We start from the raw sequence: 15,221 nt of genomic DNA on the forward strand, positions 1-15,221 counted from the left end.
GTCAGGACGGACAGCTGTGGCTGCTCCACTGACTCAAAACGTTTCCGTGTTGGACTGGTCTGCATCGGCCGCATAGCGTTGGCGTCTGCTCCTCTGGTTCCCAACTTCCAGACAAATTACCGCAGCGCTGAGATGGATACGGGTCTCCTGGGGGAGCCGGCTGGAATAAGCGAAGTTTCAGATTAGGACCCTTCCACTGGCTGCATTCACTTTCTGCGTTTCTGCTTCTTGCAGCTATGCAACCATTTTGCAGATTTCCTTCATGCTTACTGGAAGCTGGGAGGCCAGAACTTTATCTGTTCTGTTGCTGATTTAATTCAGACTAAAGACTTTTTTCATCCAGTTCAGAAAAATGATAAATTATGCAAATGGAAATTATTGAGCTCGTTTTAATTTATCGTGTGATTAATTGTTTATTAACTGATTTATTGCGACAGGCCTGCCTGTCTGGTTGACATTTGTAGATGCTGTTGCAGTGATCAGTGCAACTAAAGATGGATGAGCTTCTCTAGATCTTGTGGGAAATTCGTCCTTTAATCTTGGAAATGTTCTTCAGGTGATAGAAGGCCGACTTTGCAACCGTCTTTATGTGGCTCTGCAGGTTCAGATCCATCACTAAACCCAGATTTAAGGTTGTTTATAGGATAAAACTCCATCAGAACATCCATGGTCAGGACTGGGTTTACCTCTTAAAGGGTTGAAGAAACAATAAGAACAGGATTTGGGTTATTCTCTTTAAAAATGCTTAAACATATAAAATGTGTTTTAATAAATGAAATAAAAGCAGATTTGGGTTCTTTAAAGTTTGTCTCAAAGTAGAAGTCAGTTGATAAATAAATTTAAGAGATGTTTGTTGAAATACTTTGTGTTATGCTCAATATTTTCCATCGTAGAAACTTTTATTTAGTCAGCAGTAATTTTGTCTCCATCTGCATCACCCACCTGCTGTAGCAGGCCACAAACAATCAGTCAATGGGCCGAAAATGGCCCCCAGCCCACACTTTGGACACCCTTACTGTGGGCCATAATATATCATTTTTAAAACATTTATGCCTTTTAATTGATCTTATGTAAAACATTTTGAGTGGTACTTGTGTGTAAATCTTTGATAAATACAAACTTTAAACCTTCTTGCAGCTGTTTGTTGGATGATCAGGAAAACGTTTGGTTCATATAAATCATTAAAGTCCAGGATAAACAGGAACTTTCTGCCAGCGATGAGGGAATGTAAACTTGTCAGGCATTCGTTTCTGGCCGCATCTGAGCAGCAGCCGCTCATTTCGTTACCACAACATTCTGGTTCTGCTGCTGCCTTCCAATAAAAACCCATCAGAGTAGAACGTTATTAACGAGGACAAGTAAATTACCCGACACAGACCAAAACAGAAACTCTGGGCCCTCAGGGAGCCGCTTTCCTCAATGAGAGAGAGCCGACATGAATCAGCTCGTCCTCTCCTGACTGGAGGAGCTGAAGCTCATCATCATCATCATCATCGGTCACTTCTTCAAAGAGACGTCTTCCCTTTAATCAGGCAACTGCTCGCTGCAGCAGATTACCGCCTCCACTCGCTGCTTCCCAGAGAAACTGGGACGGTTTTCCAGGCGAGCAGCTCCAGATCAACCTGCTGGTTGTGGTCGGGCCCTGCCCTGGTTTTTTACCTCCGTTTGCTTCAAATGGAGCCGGGTTTGTTATGAACACCTGCCGTTAGAGAAGCCTTCAAAGCGAGCAGAAACCCCCGGCGTGTGATCCTGCAGCCGCTCAAAGGAAACCGCAGACTCCGCCCCGCTGAACCCCAGCAGCAAACCTCCTCTGTTCACCTGTCAGTCAGAGCAAAAGCATTCATAGAACCAGCCTCTAGCGTCCCAGTCCGCTCCAACTGGGATTCCAGGGATAGAAACTGGTTAATAATCTAAAGTGAGCACCAATAGCTGGTTTCAACCCAGATTAAACAAAATGTCACAGAGCAACATTCTTCATGTCTCTGTTTCATCACACCTGATCACCTGTTTAACACCTGCTGAACCAAACCAGCGGTTTTGTCCTGTGGGTTTTAGATGTTTTCTGGTTCTGACCCACCTGAATGTAATGAATGGTTCAGTACTGGACCTCCGCAGAACTTCATGGCTGTTGAGGAGGTGATTGGCCATGAACATCAGGGACATGTCTAAAGCATGAAGGACAAATACCATGTTAATGCAGCACATTGACTTGGCTTCCGCTAAATACCACGTTAATATAGTGCTTTAGCATTAGCTTCCGCTAAATACCACACTGATATAGCGCTTTAGCATTAGCTTCTGCTAAATACCACGTTAATATAGTGCTTTAGCATTAGCTTCCGCTAAATACCACGTTAATATAGTGCTTTAGCATTAGCTTCCGCTAAATACCACACTGATATAGCGCTTTAGCATTAGCTTCTGCTAAATACCACGTTAATATAGTGCTTTAGCATTAGCTTCCGCTAAATACCACACTGATATAGCACTTTAGCATTAGCTTCTGCTAAATACCACATTAATATAAAGCATTACCTTCCGCATTAGCTTCCGCTAAATACCACACTGATATAGCGCTTTAGCATTAGCTTCTGCTAAATACCATGTTAATATAAAGCATTAGCTTCTGCTATTGTAGGATAGCATTTTAGCATTAGCTTCTGCTAAATACCATGTTAGCATAGTGCACTTGTGTCAAACTGAAGGCCCGCGGGCCAAATCCGACCCACTACACGTTTTTATGTGGCCCTGCAGACTCTAGTTTACAACATATATAGAACTGTAAAGATAAAGGTTGCGTGCTTAAATATTATTAATAATATTATTATTAATCAGTTTTTATCTGTAAACTGCCAAATTACAACAATGTGAAAACATGTTCAATATTATTTAACTTCAGAAAGTATTAATCAAAAGCAGAGAGAGAAATTTATTAATATGTGATCATTTTTTAATGTTTGGTTTTATCGGCCTCCTGCTCCACAGGAGTTCTGGTCACCGTGGCAACCGCTGGACTGAAGGGAACCAGTTCAAGACGCCAGTTTGAGGCAATCAGAGATGTTCTGACCCGGTCAGATCATATTGTTGCTGCTGTGATGATTCTGATGACTCACCTGAGAGGAGACACACCTGTCTGAGGGGGGAGGGGGCGGGGCATCAGGGAGACAAAGAGGAAGACGTCAGGGGCAGGGGGGGACGAGAGGGCGGGGCATCCGGGGGGCAAGAGGGGAGGGGGCGGGGCATCAGGGAGACAAAGAGGAAGACGTCAGGGGCAGGGGAGACGAGAGGGCGGGGCATCCGGGGGGCAAGAGGGGAGGGGGTGGGGCATCAGGGAGACAAAGAGGAAGACGTCAGGGGCAGGGGGGGACGAGAGGGCGGGGCATCCGGGGGGCAAGAGGGGAGGGGGTGGGGCATCAGGGAGACAAAGAGGAAGACGTCAGGACTCTCTGATGTTCCTCTCAGCTCAGATTCAGTTACAGAAAAAAAGAAACACAAAAAGATGAAAATATGTGAGCTGAAGAGAAAAGCTTTGTGAACCGGTTCCAAAGAGCCGCAGGTCCGAACAGAACCTGACTGATTCCCGCTGGGATCCGGTTACCACTAAAATCCCCACGACCCAGAGCCACACAGAACCAGAACCAGTTTTCCTCTGTGGAAACGTTTCCTTGGAAAACAAGGAGAAGGAATCCACCTGCTGGCCGAGCCGGGGAATCGCTCCGACCCGAGGAGTGGGACGGAGAACCCATCAGAACCACGGATACTTCTGGGCTTTCATTACAGTTTAGTTTTATTTCATTGGGACTTTTTGTCTAATTCAGTGAGTTTTTTAGAGTTTTTGCTCATTTTATTAGTTAGTATAAGTTAAATATTGTTTAGGTTTTATTGGTTATAGCAGTTTTAGTTTTTTCATATTTGGTAAATTTTAGGTTCAGATTTCAAGGATATTTGACTTGGTTGGTAAACAACAGTCAGCAGCAGATCCCATTCTTAAAATATGGATTCAGTTATTGTTCACTATTGTGATAAACTATAATGTTGCTGTTTTGACACAATTTTCCAGTATTATAATGGTAATTATGGCATAATAATGCAAGAACACATTCTGAAATTCATAAACTTTAAATTGTAATGAATACTTAACACTGAAAGACATTTTAAATATCCAAAATAAATCAACAAAACGACAGAAACGAGTCATAAAGTCTGTAAACAAAATTATCCTTAAAAAACGAAGCCAGTTGAGACCAAAACACCAAACTGAAAACTTTTATCACCCAGTTTTTGGTAGAAAGAGAGAAATGAGAAAAACAGTAAATCATGCAAATTGAACTTATCGGGCGATTAATTGATTTATTGATTATTGTGACAGGCCTCATCATTTCTGGCTGCACTGTAAGGAACGTACCAAAGAAAGACAAGGAAGAAACTTAAAAATGAAGAAACGAAGGAGGAAAGGAGCCTAGGAAAGAAGAAAGGAACAAGGAAAGGAAGGAAGTAACCTTCCTGTTTTCAGGTCACCAGGTGTTAAAGGTCATGGGGTCAGCAGATGTGAGCTGGAGGTCAATCTGGTTTGAAACAGGAGTAAATTTTCTCTGCAAAGCGAAGTGCTGCCGGTTTCCCAGAATCCTCCCCGTCCTCAGAAACATCCAGCTGGTTTCCTGCAGTGAAAACCGAACTCACAGTTTTCCTCGTTAAAGACTCGCCTGTAAACTCAGGACGGTTCTTTCTGTGATCCTGAATAATCTATCATCTAAAACAGGTTCTGGATTCTGACTGGGTTTTTCCAGACGCTGACTCCGGAGCAGCAGAACCTGAAGCTGAACTCTGCCGTGTCGATCTAAACGGTGTCGGGTGTCAGACGTTTCTTTGTACCCGTACGTCTGAACTGGGTCAGCTCTTCTTAAAATACTCGTCGCTCCTCAGAGAAATGTTCCAGAACATCACCGATCTACGTAGCAGCCAGGTTTCCTCTCCGCTTCCCACCGGCTGCAGGAGAAACAGCAGAACGCTGTGAAACTCTGTTCTACAGCAGGACTCTTCACCGGTCCGGTCCGGTCCAGTCCGGTCCGGTCCGGTCCGGTCTGCCTCATTCATCTGTTTATTCAAATAACATATTATTATTTACATCCATCTGCAAAACTGGGTAGAACCTAAAAGTTCAAAATGTGGAAGATGTGTAGGTTGAATCTTTTATTAAATGTTTTAATTTTCTGAATTGACAGAATCGCTTTGGTAAAACAAACTAAAGAAAGAAAAAGAAAACAAAACTGCAGCATCTCCTCGTCTCCAGCTGCTGTGGTTTCTCTGTTAAACCAACCAAACCCTTGGAGCAACCTGTTCACATTTACCATTCTTTATAGATAATATATCTTAGATATTCCTATCTAATTACTAAAACACATGAAGTATAAGAAATTGGTATAACTATAATTAATAGCAAAATATATAAACCAAAGAACAGCTACATAAATAAAATAAACCAGGGTTTATTCTGAGCTAAGAAAGATTACAGTGGCTGTATTATTATTATTATTGTTATTATTATTTCTTTTTAAGATTTACAGAGTATTGAAAATTCATTTTTAATGCCTTTGTGAAACAGCATTTATGAAGGTAAAATTTGGCAAACAATGTAATATTATTTATCAACTATTGAACTTTTTTATTCCTTATTTAAATTCCATATTTGATCCGTTTCAAAATAAAAAATCCCTTCCAAACATTAACTTCACACTCAAAAACCAAATGATCTGTTGATTCCAACGATAATTTACAAAAATTACATTTATTCATTTCTGTTCTGAATGACGTCATCAGATCTAAAAGAACCGTAAAATGGTGACTCAGCAGCCAATCAGGGAGCGCCTGCATCTACCTGTCGTCAAGGGCAACGCTAAAGCGGCAGCTAACGCGAAATGTTAATCAGAAAAGATCAAATAAACGCAGATTTACAGAGTCTGTGTGGGATTTAGCTCATTATTTATTGTACACTTTGACCCTCTGATATGTTTTGATTAATATTTGTCAGATACGTCGCTTTTTACGTCCTTGCGTCGCGCTTGCACACCGAGTCCCATTCACAGAGCGGTTTACGGCAGCGCGGATGTTAGAGCGGAAGCCCGGATCCGTCAGAGGGCTGCTGGCCCTTTAAGGATGATGCAGCGGGACCAGCCGATGTAGGACGAGCTGACCGTCGGTGCGCCCGCCCGCCTGCCGCCGCTGCTCCGCATCATGGCCTCCGCACCGCCGAGGACCAACCGACCACCCCGCGGCCCTGCCCTTCCCGCAGCGGAGACGGACGTCAAGCCGAAGCAGCGGCACCGGTAGAGGCGAGCCGCTCCGCCCCCCCTCCGCCCCGGTCTCCTCCATGCCTCCGTCCAAAGCCAAGTTCAGCTATCCGATAAAGAGGGCTGCGAACCCGGGCGACGGCGGCGGCGGCGGAACCATGAGCCGGGATTATTCCGTGAACCTGTCGGTGCAGCAGGTGCTGAGCCTCTGGGTCCACGGCGCCACCCTGAAAGACTTCACAGGTAGGACCCGCGGGGAGGCGGGCGGCTGGCCGGAGGGGGCAGCGAGCGCCGCGGCCGCCGCCTGCTGCCGCCTGCCGCGCCGCCGCGAGCGGCACCGCGTCCATTTTAAAGCAGAAAATAAACCAGGGAACGGTGAGCCAGGAGGAGTCTGTAAAAACCAGGGATGCAAAACCTCCTGATCCTCCCTTTGTCTGCAGAGTCCGACAGGAACCTGAGCTCCGGGTCACATGAGGCCATTAGAGTCAAATCATTTTTTATTTCGCATTAAGTCAAACGACGCAGACTCCCATCTGCATGAATCCGCTGCTGCAGAAGCATCAGCGATTTTATCTGCAGGAAGGCCGGCTCTCCATCTGCAGCGCGGAGTCATGGTTGGTGTGTCATGTAAACAGAAGATTGCAGCAGCAGAAGCGGAAATGTGCTCACACCATCTCCATCCTGAGTGGAGAAACACTCAAAGCGTGCGACGCTGACTCAGCAACAAGCGCATCTCAGAAGTTTGCAGTCCCGCTGCTGCACGCATGCATGATCCGCTCCGGCCGACCAGCCGCAGCGGCCCGCTGGGAGCAGAGGCACGGCATGCGGCCAGCGAAGAACAAGAAGCAGCAGCTTATTGAGCTGCAGGCCTTCAGCTTAAACAAATCAGTTTCCTGTTTATGAGATGTGCGGTGGAGCAGTTTCACTTCAGCAAACCATGAATAGAATAAATGTAAATACTGAGACTTCCGGAGCTCAGACGGTCCAGTAAGGTCTGGAGGAAACATGGCGCGTTTGGAGATTTTTAGAAATCAATTCTCCAAGAAAGAGAAAATAAATAGTCATTTAAGTGACTAACTCCCACCTGTAGGTGGCAGTATTCTCACTTTCACTCCATTGCTGTCTCAGGTTTACTTGATGTCAAGAAACAAAAAGTCACATTTACCGTCATACTTTAAGCACAAATACTGAAAATTTCTTACAATATTTCCAAATTAGCGCCACAAAATCACGGCTTTTGGTCACAGAAACAATCGCAGACGCTGGAGGGACCGATAAAGGAAAACATATTTAATATTTAATGTCAAGAAGTTTTCACTGAATCCAGAGATTTATTTACCATATTAATATTTTAACAGTTTGTTCATCAGTTTTATCAATACATAGTTCCCATGAGTCTGAACAGGAAGTGAACCGCCATCTTGGTAGGCAATCGCAGCGCAAAGCGTAGATGAACAAACAGGAAGTACACTGACCCTCTTGACACATGAACAAAATCTCTGCTGCTGGGATCTACTCATATGAGACAGAGAATATGGATTGTTTATTGTTGCTATAGCAACTGCCATGAGTTAGTTACAGATACCTACCAAGATGGCTGTCTGCTACAAAGTTCCCTGAAGTGTGACATCACAGAAAACTGTATTTATAAAAAAATATTGTTCTAGATTTTATTCCTCATTTTTAAAAGTTCGTTCCTTTATTCCTTTACTTTCCTTCTTTCTTTGATTTCCTTCCTTCATTTTTGTTTTCCTTCCTTTCCTCCTTGTGGTTCTAAAGTAACCAGTATAATAATATTTCTGCTCCTTGACATTAGAAACAGGTTAATGTTAGATGGTGTTGTTTTGGTTCTGACCCGTTCTTCCTCTCCGTTCTTCCTCTCCGTTCTTCCTCTCCGTTCTTCCTCTCCGTTCTCCCTCTCCGTTCTCCCTCTCCGTTCTTCCTCTCCGTTCTCCCTCTCCGTTCTCCCTCTCCGTTCTCCCTCTCCGTTCTTCCTCTCCGTTCTTCCTCTCCGTTCTCCCTCTCCGTTCTTCCTCTCCGTTCTTCCTCTCCGTTCTCCCTCTCCGTTCTCCCTCTCCGTTCTTCCTCTCCGTTCTTCCTCTCCGTTCTCCCTCTCCGTTCTTCCTCTCCGTTCTTCCTCTCCGTTCTCCCTCTCCGTTCTTCCTCTCCTCCTCCAGAGATGTGGTACTGGGTCTTCCTGTGGTGTCTGTTCTCCTCGCTGTTCGTCCACGGCGCCGGCGGTCTGCTGATGTTGGTCATGCTGCAGCGCCACAGGTGGGGCCGCCTCATCACGCTGGTTCTGGTCAGCGTCGGCTTCCTGGCCTCCCTCTCTGGAGCCGTCATCACAAGTAAGTGAAGCACGGTGGGGGCAGCATGGGGCTGCGGGCTGCAGGAGGCCCTTCCTGTGTGATTCAGTTCAGGGCCCCGTGTTGCTATGGAGACCAGAAGACTCTAGAGTTCAGTCTAGAGAAAGAATTTAATCATCATTTTCTAAGAGTTGGTTCCTTGTTCCCTCCTTTCCTTTTTCCTTCCTTCCTTCCATCCCAGAATATTCAGCCTCTTCATTATTAATGTGCAGGGGGGGTGATGAAGAGGAGGAAGATGAAGGAAATGTCAGTGTGGAGGGAAAAGGTCAGAGATCCGGGTTTCAGTTTCCTGAGGATGACCTTGTTCTGATCCAAACAGAACGGTTCAGATGGCCTTCAGAACTTCAGGATTTTAAACCTTCAGGTCCAGTTTCTCCAGAACCAGAGAGTGGGCATGTCTCTCTGCTCTCTGATTGGTCAGAAAACAGGAAGTCCTGTAGCAGCAGGAGACGGAAACATCTCTGATTGGATGGAGAACCTGGTAGAATCCAGAAGGTCCTGAAGATTGCACCGGGTCAGAACCATCATGACGCTCTGAGCTGATGGTTCCCTGAGAAAAACCCTCAAAGATAAACTGGGATTGTTGGAAAAACTGGAAACAGGATCAGAATTTTAACTGGGTCGGAAAAAGTCCAACTTCCTGTGACCCGATTAGAGTCTGAGCGTCGGTTCTGATGGGAAGGAAACCGAGTCAGATGAATCCACCAAAGATTTTTCAGAAAGCAGGAAAAATAAGGATCCAGGAATAGTAATGAAAAGTTGAGTGGAGGGAAAAAGTAGAAAATCTTTTAAAAGCTACATTTGTTTTTATGTGAGATCATCAGCATCCTGACTGAGTTGGATCAGAACTTCGTGTGTGTGTGTGTGCGCTGCAGGTGCGGCGGTGGCCGGTGTGTACCGCGTGGCGGGGAAGGGCATGGCGCCGCTGGAGGCTCTGGTGTTCGGCGCGGGCCAGACCTCGCTCTCCATCATCATCTCCTTCTCCCGCATCCTGGCCACGCTGTGAGGACAAGGGGCGGAGCCCAGCGCCGACCCGAAGGCGAGGAGGAGGAGCGCTCATGCTGGCCGCAGCACAGGGCGCCCCCTGCTGACTCTGGAGCGCTACTGCAGCCATCCCTGGTCCAGATGGAGACTTATCAGGGAGCCATGGTTCTGAGGTTCTGGTGCCAAAATCCAGCTGCTGCTGCTGCTGATCAGAGAAGAAGAGGAAGAAGTTTCAGCACTTTTATGTTCATGAGGAGGAGCAGAAACCAGCAAACACTGGATCAGACTGAAGGTTCGTCAGCAGGAGTTTCTTTTTCTGGACCAGTTCTCCCGTTCTGGTCCCAGTTCTCCCAGTTCTGGTCCCAGTTCTCCCGTTCTGGTCCCAGTTCTCCCAGTTCTGGTCCCAGTTCTCCCAGTTCTTAGTCCCAGGTCATGGAGATGTGGACAGACATTCCTGGAGTTCAAGGACCACAGTGACCAATCAGAAACACATCCTGATACGATGCAACATGACATTGATACGTCAGGATGTCGGCCATGTTGTGAGGGGCAAGTCTGCTGTGAAACTGGCTCTACATGAACAGCTGAGATGATCGTCGTTGATGGTAATGAAACAAAACCTGCTGAATAAATACAAAAAAAAATCTAGATTTAAAGAACCTCTGAAGAACAGAAAACCAGCAGCACTCCATGTCAGGGGTTTTGCACGTCTATGCTACAAGGTTTTCAAAGCTTTTTTTAATGTTTGTTTTTAATCTTCAAACTGTCTTATTTATTATTCATTTGAACAGTGGAGGATTTATTACTGAATACAGAAGGAAAGATGTTTATAAATTATTCATCTTTGCAGATTTTTACTGATTTAATGTGAAACTGATGAGCTGCTGCCCATTTCTTGTACGTCTCAACAAACGCCCCTCACAATATGGCGGCGCATCACATGACCAGAAGCTTCTTCAGCATTAAACCCATTTCTGCAGTTAATAAGCAAACAGCGCCCCCTGGTGGAAGCAGGAACCGATCGCCCAATAGAAGGAAAGTCGTCTGTTGGTGTTCAGTGTTTTAATGAATGTAGAAATCTAAAAAGTGCGGCATGCTTTTTTTGTTAGGGTCTTCTGGAGGTTTTGTTCCAGAACCGTTCTGGGTTTGGCTCCATCCAGCCTCCTCGTCCCACAGCATGATGCTGCCAGCACCGTTTCTCATTACAGTCTATAATTTATTAATGATAATTAATAAATATTAATTATCATTTATGTGCAGCTGATTCTCCCGCCTGACCTGGACTGCTGTTATTTAGGGGCATCAGAGTAAAGGGGGATGGATACATTTGATTGCAACAGATTTTTATGTGCAGAGAAACTTTTTCTTCTTCTTGGTTTGTCAAATAAAATCCTGTCAAGTTTTATGGTTTCAAGCAGGAAGTTTAAGGAGCCGTTGCCGTGGAAACGTGTGAATGAATCCCAGATTTTCCAGACATCCCATTGTTCAGGTCACCCAGGCCATCTGAACACGGTTCCGTTTCCTCCGGGCCGGTCCGGTTCTGGATCAGAGTCGTCCCGTTCGGGTCCCAGAACCAGAACTTCTCTCCTCGGCTCCTGGAGGCGTTTCCCTCAGCGACTCGTTTGTAAACTTTTACGTTCAATCTGCCTCGTTCTGGGCCGCTCTTCAGGTTACACCGGGGGTCAAAGGTCACAATGCCAAAGCTTTATTCATCCCGTTTCAGCTGGACTCTGCAGACAGTTCTGAGTTTAATCTGAGGAGGTTCTGCTGGCTCTGCGCAAAGTAATGGACCGTCAGTACCGGCTCTGGTCACCAGGGGGCAGCATCGCCCCATCGTGCAGCAGCAGCAGCCGGTGCTGCAGCGTTCTGACCAGAACTCTCTCCGAGGACGTTCTGAATGATGTTGCTGGTTCTGCCGACCTCTGCAGCAGGAACGGCCATGACTGAGGCACGGCTAGGGGTCAAAGGTCACCTGCAGGAGGCCTTCTGCTCAGACAGACAGACAACCAGAGACAGAGAGCAAGCCGTGTTCATACTGTAAAATATTCCCTTTTTTAATTTTATACCAGCCAGACCTCTGATATTTATAACTACTGCCTATTTATGTACAAACTGATCTGTACTGTAAAAACTCTACAGTCGTTGAAATAAAAACCTTTTGCAATATGAAAGCTGTTAATAATCTGAGTTTGATTTTTAAACTTCTGCAGCTCCCAGAAAACATCATTTTTACAGGTAAAGTAGAAAAACAATAAAATTAAATGTATTTTTTCACAACAATTTGAAGACATTTTATAAAAATACGATAAATTGACTGAAACTCATCTGTTTTATTTGACCAGTGTTAAAAAATACTTTCAATTATGTTATTCACGCTGGGCTTTCATTTCTTTATTAAAATGATAATAAACTGAACCATCCAGTTTGATTCGGCTCTAATTTAACATTAACCAGATTTGACTTTTATTTCATTAATTAATTTTTTTAATTGGTGTGCATCCAGACTTTAAGTTCCAGACGGAACCTTTGTATTCATGTGTTTCTGGTACGTCCGTAATTCAGACGCACATCTGCTAACAACAGCGACGATCGGACAAAAAATTCCCTCGGCCCACTGAGGTTTAATTTCTGCTTGTAAGCGATCTGATTGGACGCTAGGAAAGATTATTGCTCTGTTCAAGTTGTGCTAAAAGGAGTTAGCCTACCTGAGAAGCTATGCTAGGTTAAGATAGCATCTCAGTGCTAAACACGTAGCTAATGCTAACGTCAGCATCCACAGCCCACATTTCTGATGGTTGAAAAACCTGAAGAAAATATTAAAAACTATAAATATCTTTGTTGTCGAGGTCATGTGTCAATTTATTCCTTAATTTAGCAGCAAAATAATTTCTGAAGTGAAAATGTTGCTTGTTTTATTGATATATGATTTTCAATTTTAATTAATTACACACTCTGGAATTTACTTGATTAAAAGCTTTATTTTAGTCCCACATTAAACACATTTTTAATAAACCTCTGCAGCTTAAGGAGTTTAAGCTCCTTGTAAAAGGAGGTGGCAGTGTCATGCTGTGGGGTTGAAAAAATATAATGTGGAAATATTGAAACAACGTCTGAAGACATGAAACAGGAAGTAGACGTTTGGTCTCTTAAAGGGACGGTACCTGTCCGTGGTTCGGAGGGCGGAAGCCATTTTAAACATGGAGGACGTGATTCTGGACTCAAACGCTGCGTCTCACATCCGATGTGACCTTTGGTCTCGGGCCTGAATGGACCGCCCGGGGTTTCGCTCCCGACCTCGGCAGCGGGAAAGCAGGTCGCCACTTATCAGCCTGTTTTTTGTTATTTTGTTCTTTAACAGCGAACACAGCATGTGACGGCGGCGGCTTTGGTCCAATCAGAGGCCAGGCTGAGGCGCGCTGATAAGCGGCCGGCGGCCCCGGCCGGGCAGGAAGTGTTTCATAAGAGGCCAGAATGTGGCGGAGGAATTTCTGCGTGTTTGATGGATGTTTGGTGAGCTGAGCAGCAGAAACAAAGATGTTTTCCCTCCGATCCGAACATTAATCACAGAAACGCTGCAGCGGGCATCGACTGGGAAATCTGATTACTCAGACGGGGAAAATGTGGGAATTCCTTCCCAGCTCTCTGACTGGAATGTTGTTTTTCAATAGTTTTCTCACACAGGAAGATTGTTTGCTCTGCAGATACTTTCACAGCCTTTCTACCAAATTACCAGCATCAGGAAATGTTTTTAAACTAATTTCCAGCTAATATTTACTCCATGTTTCTCTATTGAGATGCTGAGTCACATTTCCGGGAATAAATCAGTTCCTCCTCATACATGGGACCACAAAGTGTTTGGTGTTTATAATAAACATAGTTTTTATTGATCCTAAAGGAAAAGCCTGCTAGCTAAATACTTTAGCTAGAAGCTAAATATTTACCTTCAAATTAAATATCTAACTTGCAAACTAAATATTTAGCTTACTAATTGGTATTATATTATTGCTAATTAAGTATTTGGCCCACTAGCTAAGTATTTATCTTGCTAACTACATGTTTAGTTTGAAGCTAAGTATTTATCTTGCTAACTGTGTAACTATAAACGGCTCCCTGTTTCCTCCTGTTTGTTCTGATCTGTTTGGTTCTGTCCATCCTGGTCCATCGTCTCGTCTGTCCAGAGGACATTGTCCCCGTAGTTTTGTCCTCCGTTCAGGTTCAGCTCTGCTAACCTCGGTCCGGCAGCCATCTTGTTTCCAGGCTTTCTCCTTCATCCCTTCCAAGCAGCCATGGTGGTTTAGTGAAAGTTGGCAGCTGAGATGTTTTCCTGTTTTCTCATTAATTATTTCATTAATACCATGACAGAAGCTGGTTTCAGCTCCAGTTTATATGAAAATACAGAAAGTTTTGTAACGTTCTGGCGGTGATGTAAAGCCCTCCTGATCTCCTTCAGCTGCCTGACGCTGCTGACCTGCAGCTTCAGGCCGGCTCCCAGCCGCTGGCTGCTATTGTTTCCTGGGCAGGAAATACTCCAGAGTTGAGCTTGAGTGCAGACGAGGCGACGGCTGCATGCCTGCTCAGAAATAACAGCCCCCGACCCCAAACCCCCCTAAAACCCCAACAATGGCTGGCTGGCGGCCGAGCCTTTGACCCAGCAGGTCGCTCCGCCGAGTCGGCCGTGTCTTTGTGCTGCAGCTGTTCATAAAGTGCAGTACATAAAGATCAGACGGCGCACAAAGAGTCAGGACTCGGTCCGATCAGCGCCGGCCGTCTGGACCGAACCGAACCCAGATCTTTGGGTCAGAACCGAACCCAGATCTTTGGGTCAGAACCGAACCCAGACCTTTGGGTCAGAACCAAACCCAGACCTTTGGGATCCAACATGTTGACTCAGGAATGACAGAAATACTCTGTTCCTTTGTCGATGTTCCTGATTTGATCTCATTTTGGTCCAAACCGTCACATCATCCTCCGGCTGTTTGATCCATCCGTCTGACCAGCATGATGCTGCCACCACCATGTCTCGCAGTGGGGAAGGTGTGATCAGAAGAGCGGTGGGAATATTTTATTACCTCACAGTTCGATTGAAAATTATCTTTCATAAAGATTTGTGCTTCATCTGTTGGTGAGAAAATGATCCTCATGATCTGCTTCGCATCGCAGAATAGAGACGTTAAAGAGTCGTTTTCATGTTTAGTAAGTTTTAAATGTTTATCTCTCCTCTTTTCCTCCATTTTGCTTTTACGAAGCGGTTGCACTTTCCTGCAGCGTCTCCTCCATGAAAGGCAACGTTGAATTTTCCATCCTAAAATTTTTAGCAACTTGAATCTTTGTGAAAAATTATCCAGAATTTTTTATTACATCGGCTGAACGATTCGTATTCATGTCACCTGCGGGTACAAAACCCAGTGGAAGCAAAATATCAACATTTCTGCGTGGAAGACGAACACAAACGTCTGACCAATCACGGCGTAGTGAAGCTTTCAGACGCTTGGAGGAATCGAGTTGACTGGGAACTTTTTAACAGCTGAAAAAATCTTCCCTGAAATCCACAAAGTTTGCATCTATTTGCTTAATTATATATTAT

The 15,221-nt window shown here is 44.9% G+C and overlaps 1 protein-coding gene across 1 annotated transcript; it reads left to right on the forward strand.

Moving 5' to 3' along the window:
- Positions 1-6,116: 6,116 nt before the first annotated feature.
- Positions 6,117-11,808, forward strand: tmem170b (transmembrane protein 170B). The gene is made up of 3 exons (XM_032581679.1): positions 6,117-6,530; positions 8,465-8,635; positions 9,529-11,808. The coding sequence occupies exons 1-3, from the start codon at positions 6,368-6,370 to the stop codon at positions 9,657-9,659; spliced, it is 465 nt and encodes a 154-aa protein (XP_032437570.1). The 5' UTR covers positions 6,117-6,367; the 3' UTR covers positions 9,660-11,808.
- The last annotated feature ends 3,413 nt before the right edge of the window (positions 11,809-15,221 follow it).

Source organism: Xiphophorus hellerii, chromosome 13 (genome assembly GCF_003331165.1).
Source record: "Xiphophorus hellerii strain 12219 chromosome 13, Xiphophorus_hellerii-4.1, whole genome shotgun sequence".
Taxonomy (NCBI): domain Eukaryota; kingdom Metazoa; phylum Chordata; class Actinopteri; order Cyprinodontiformes; family Poeciliidae; genus Xiphophorus; species Xiphophorus hellerii.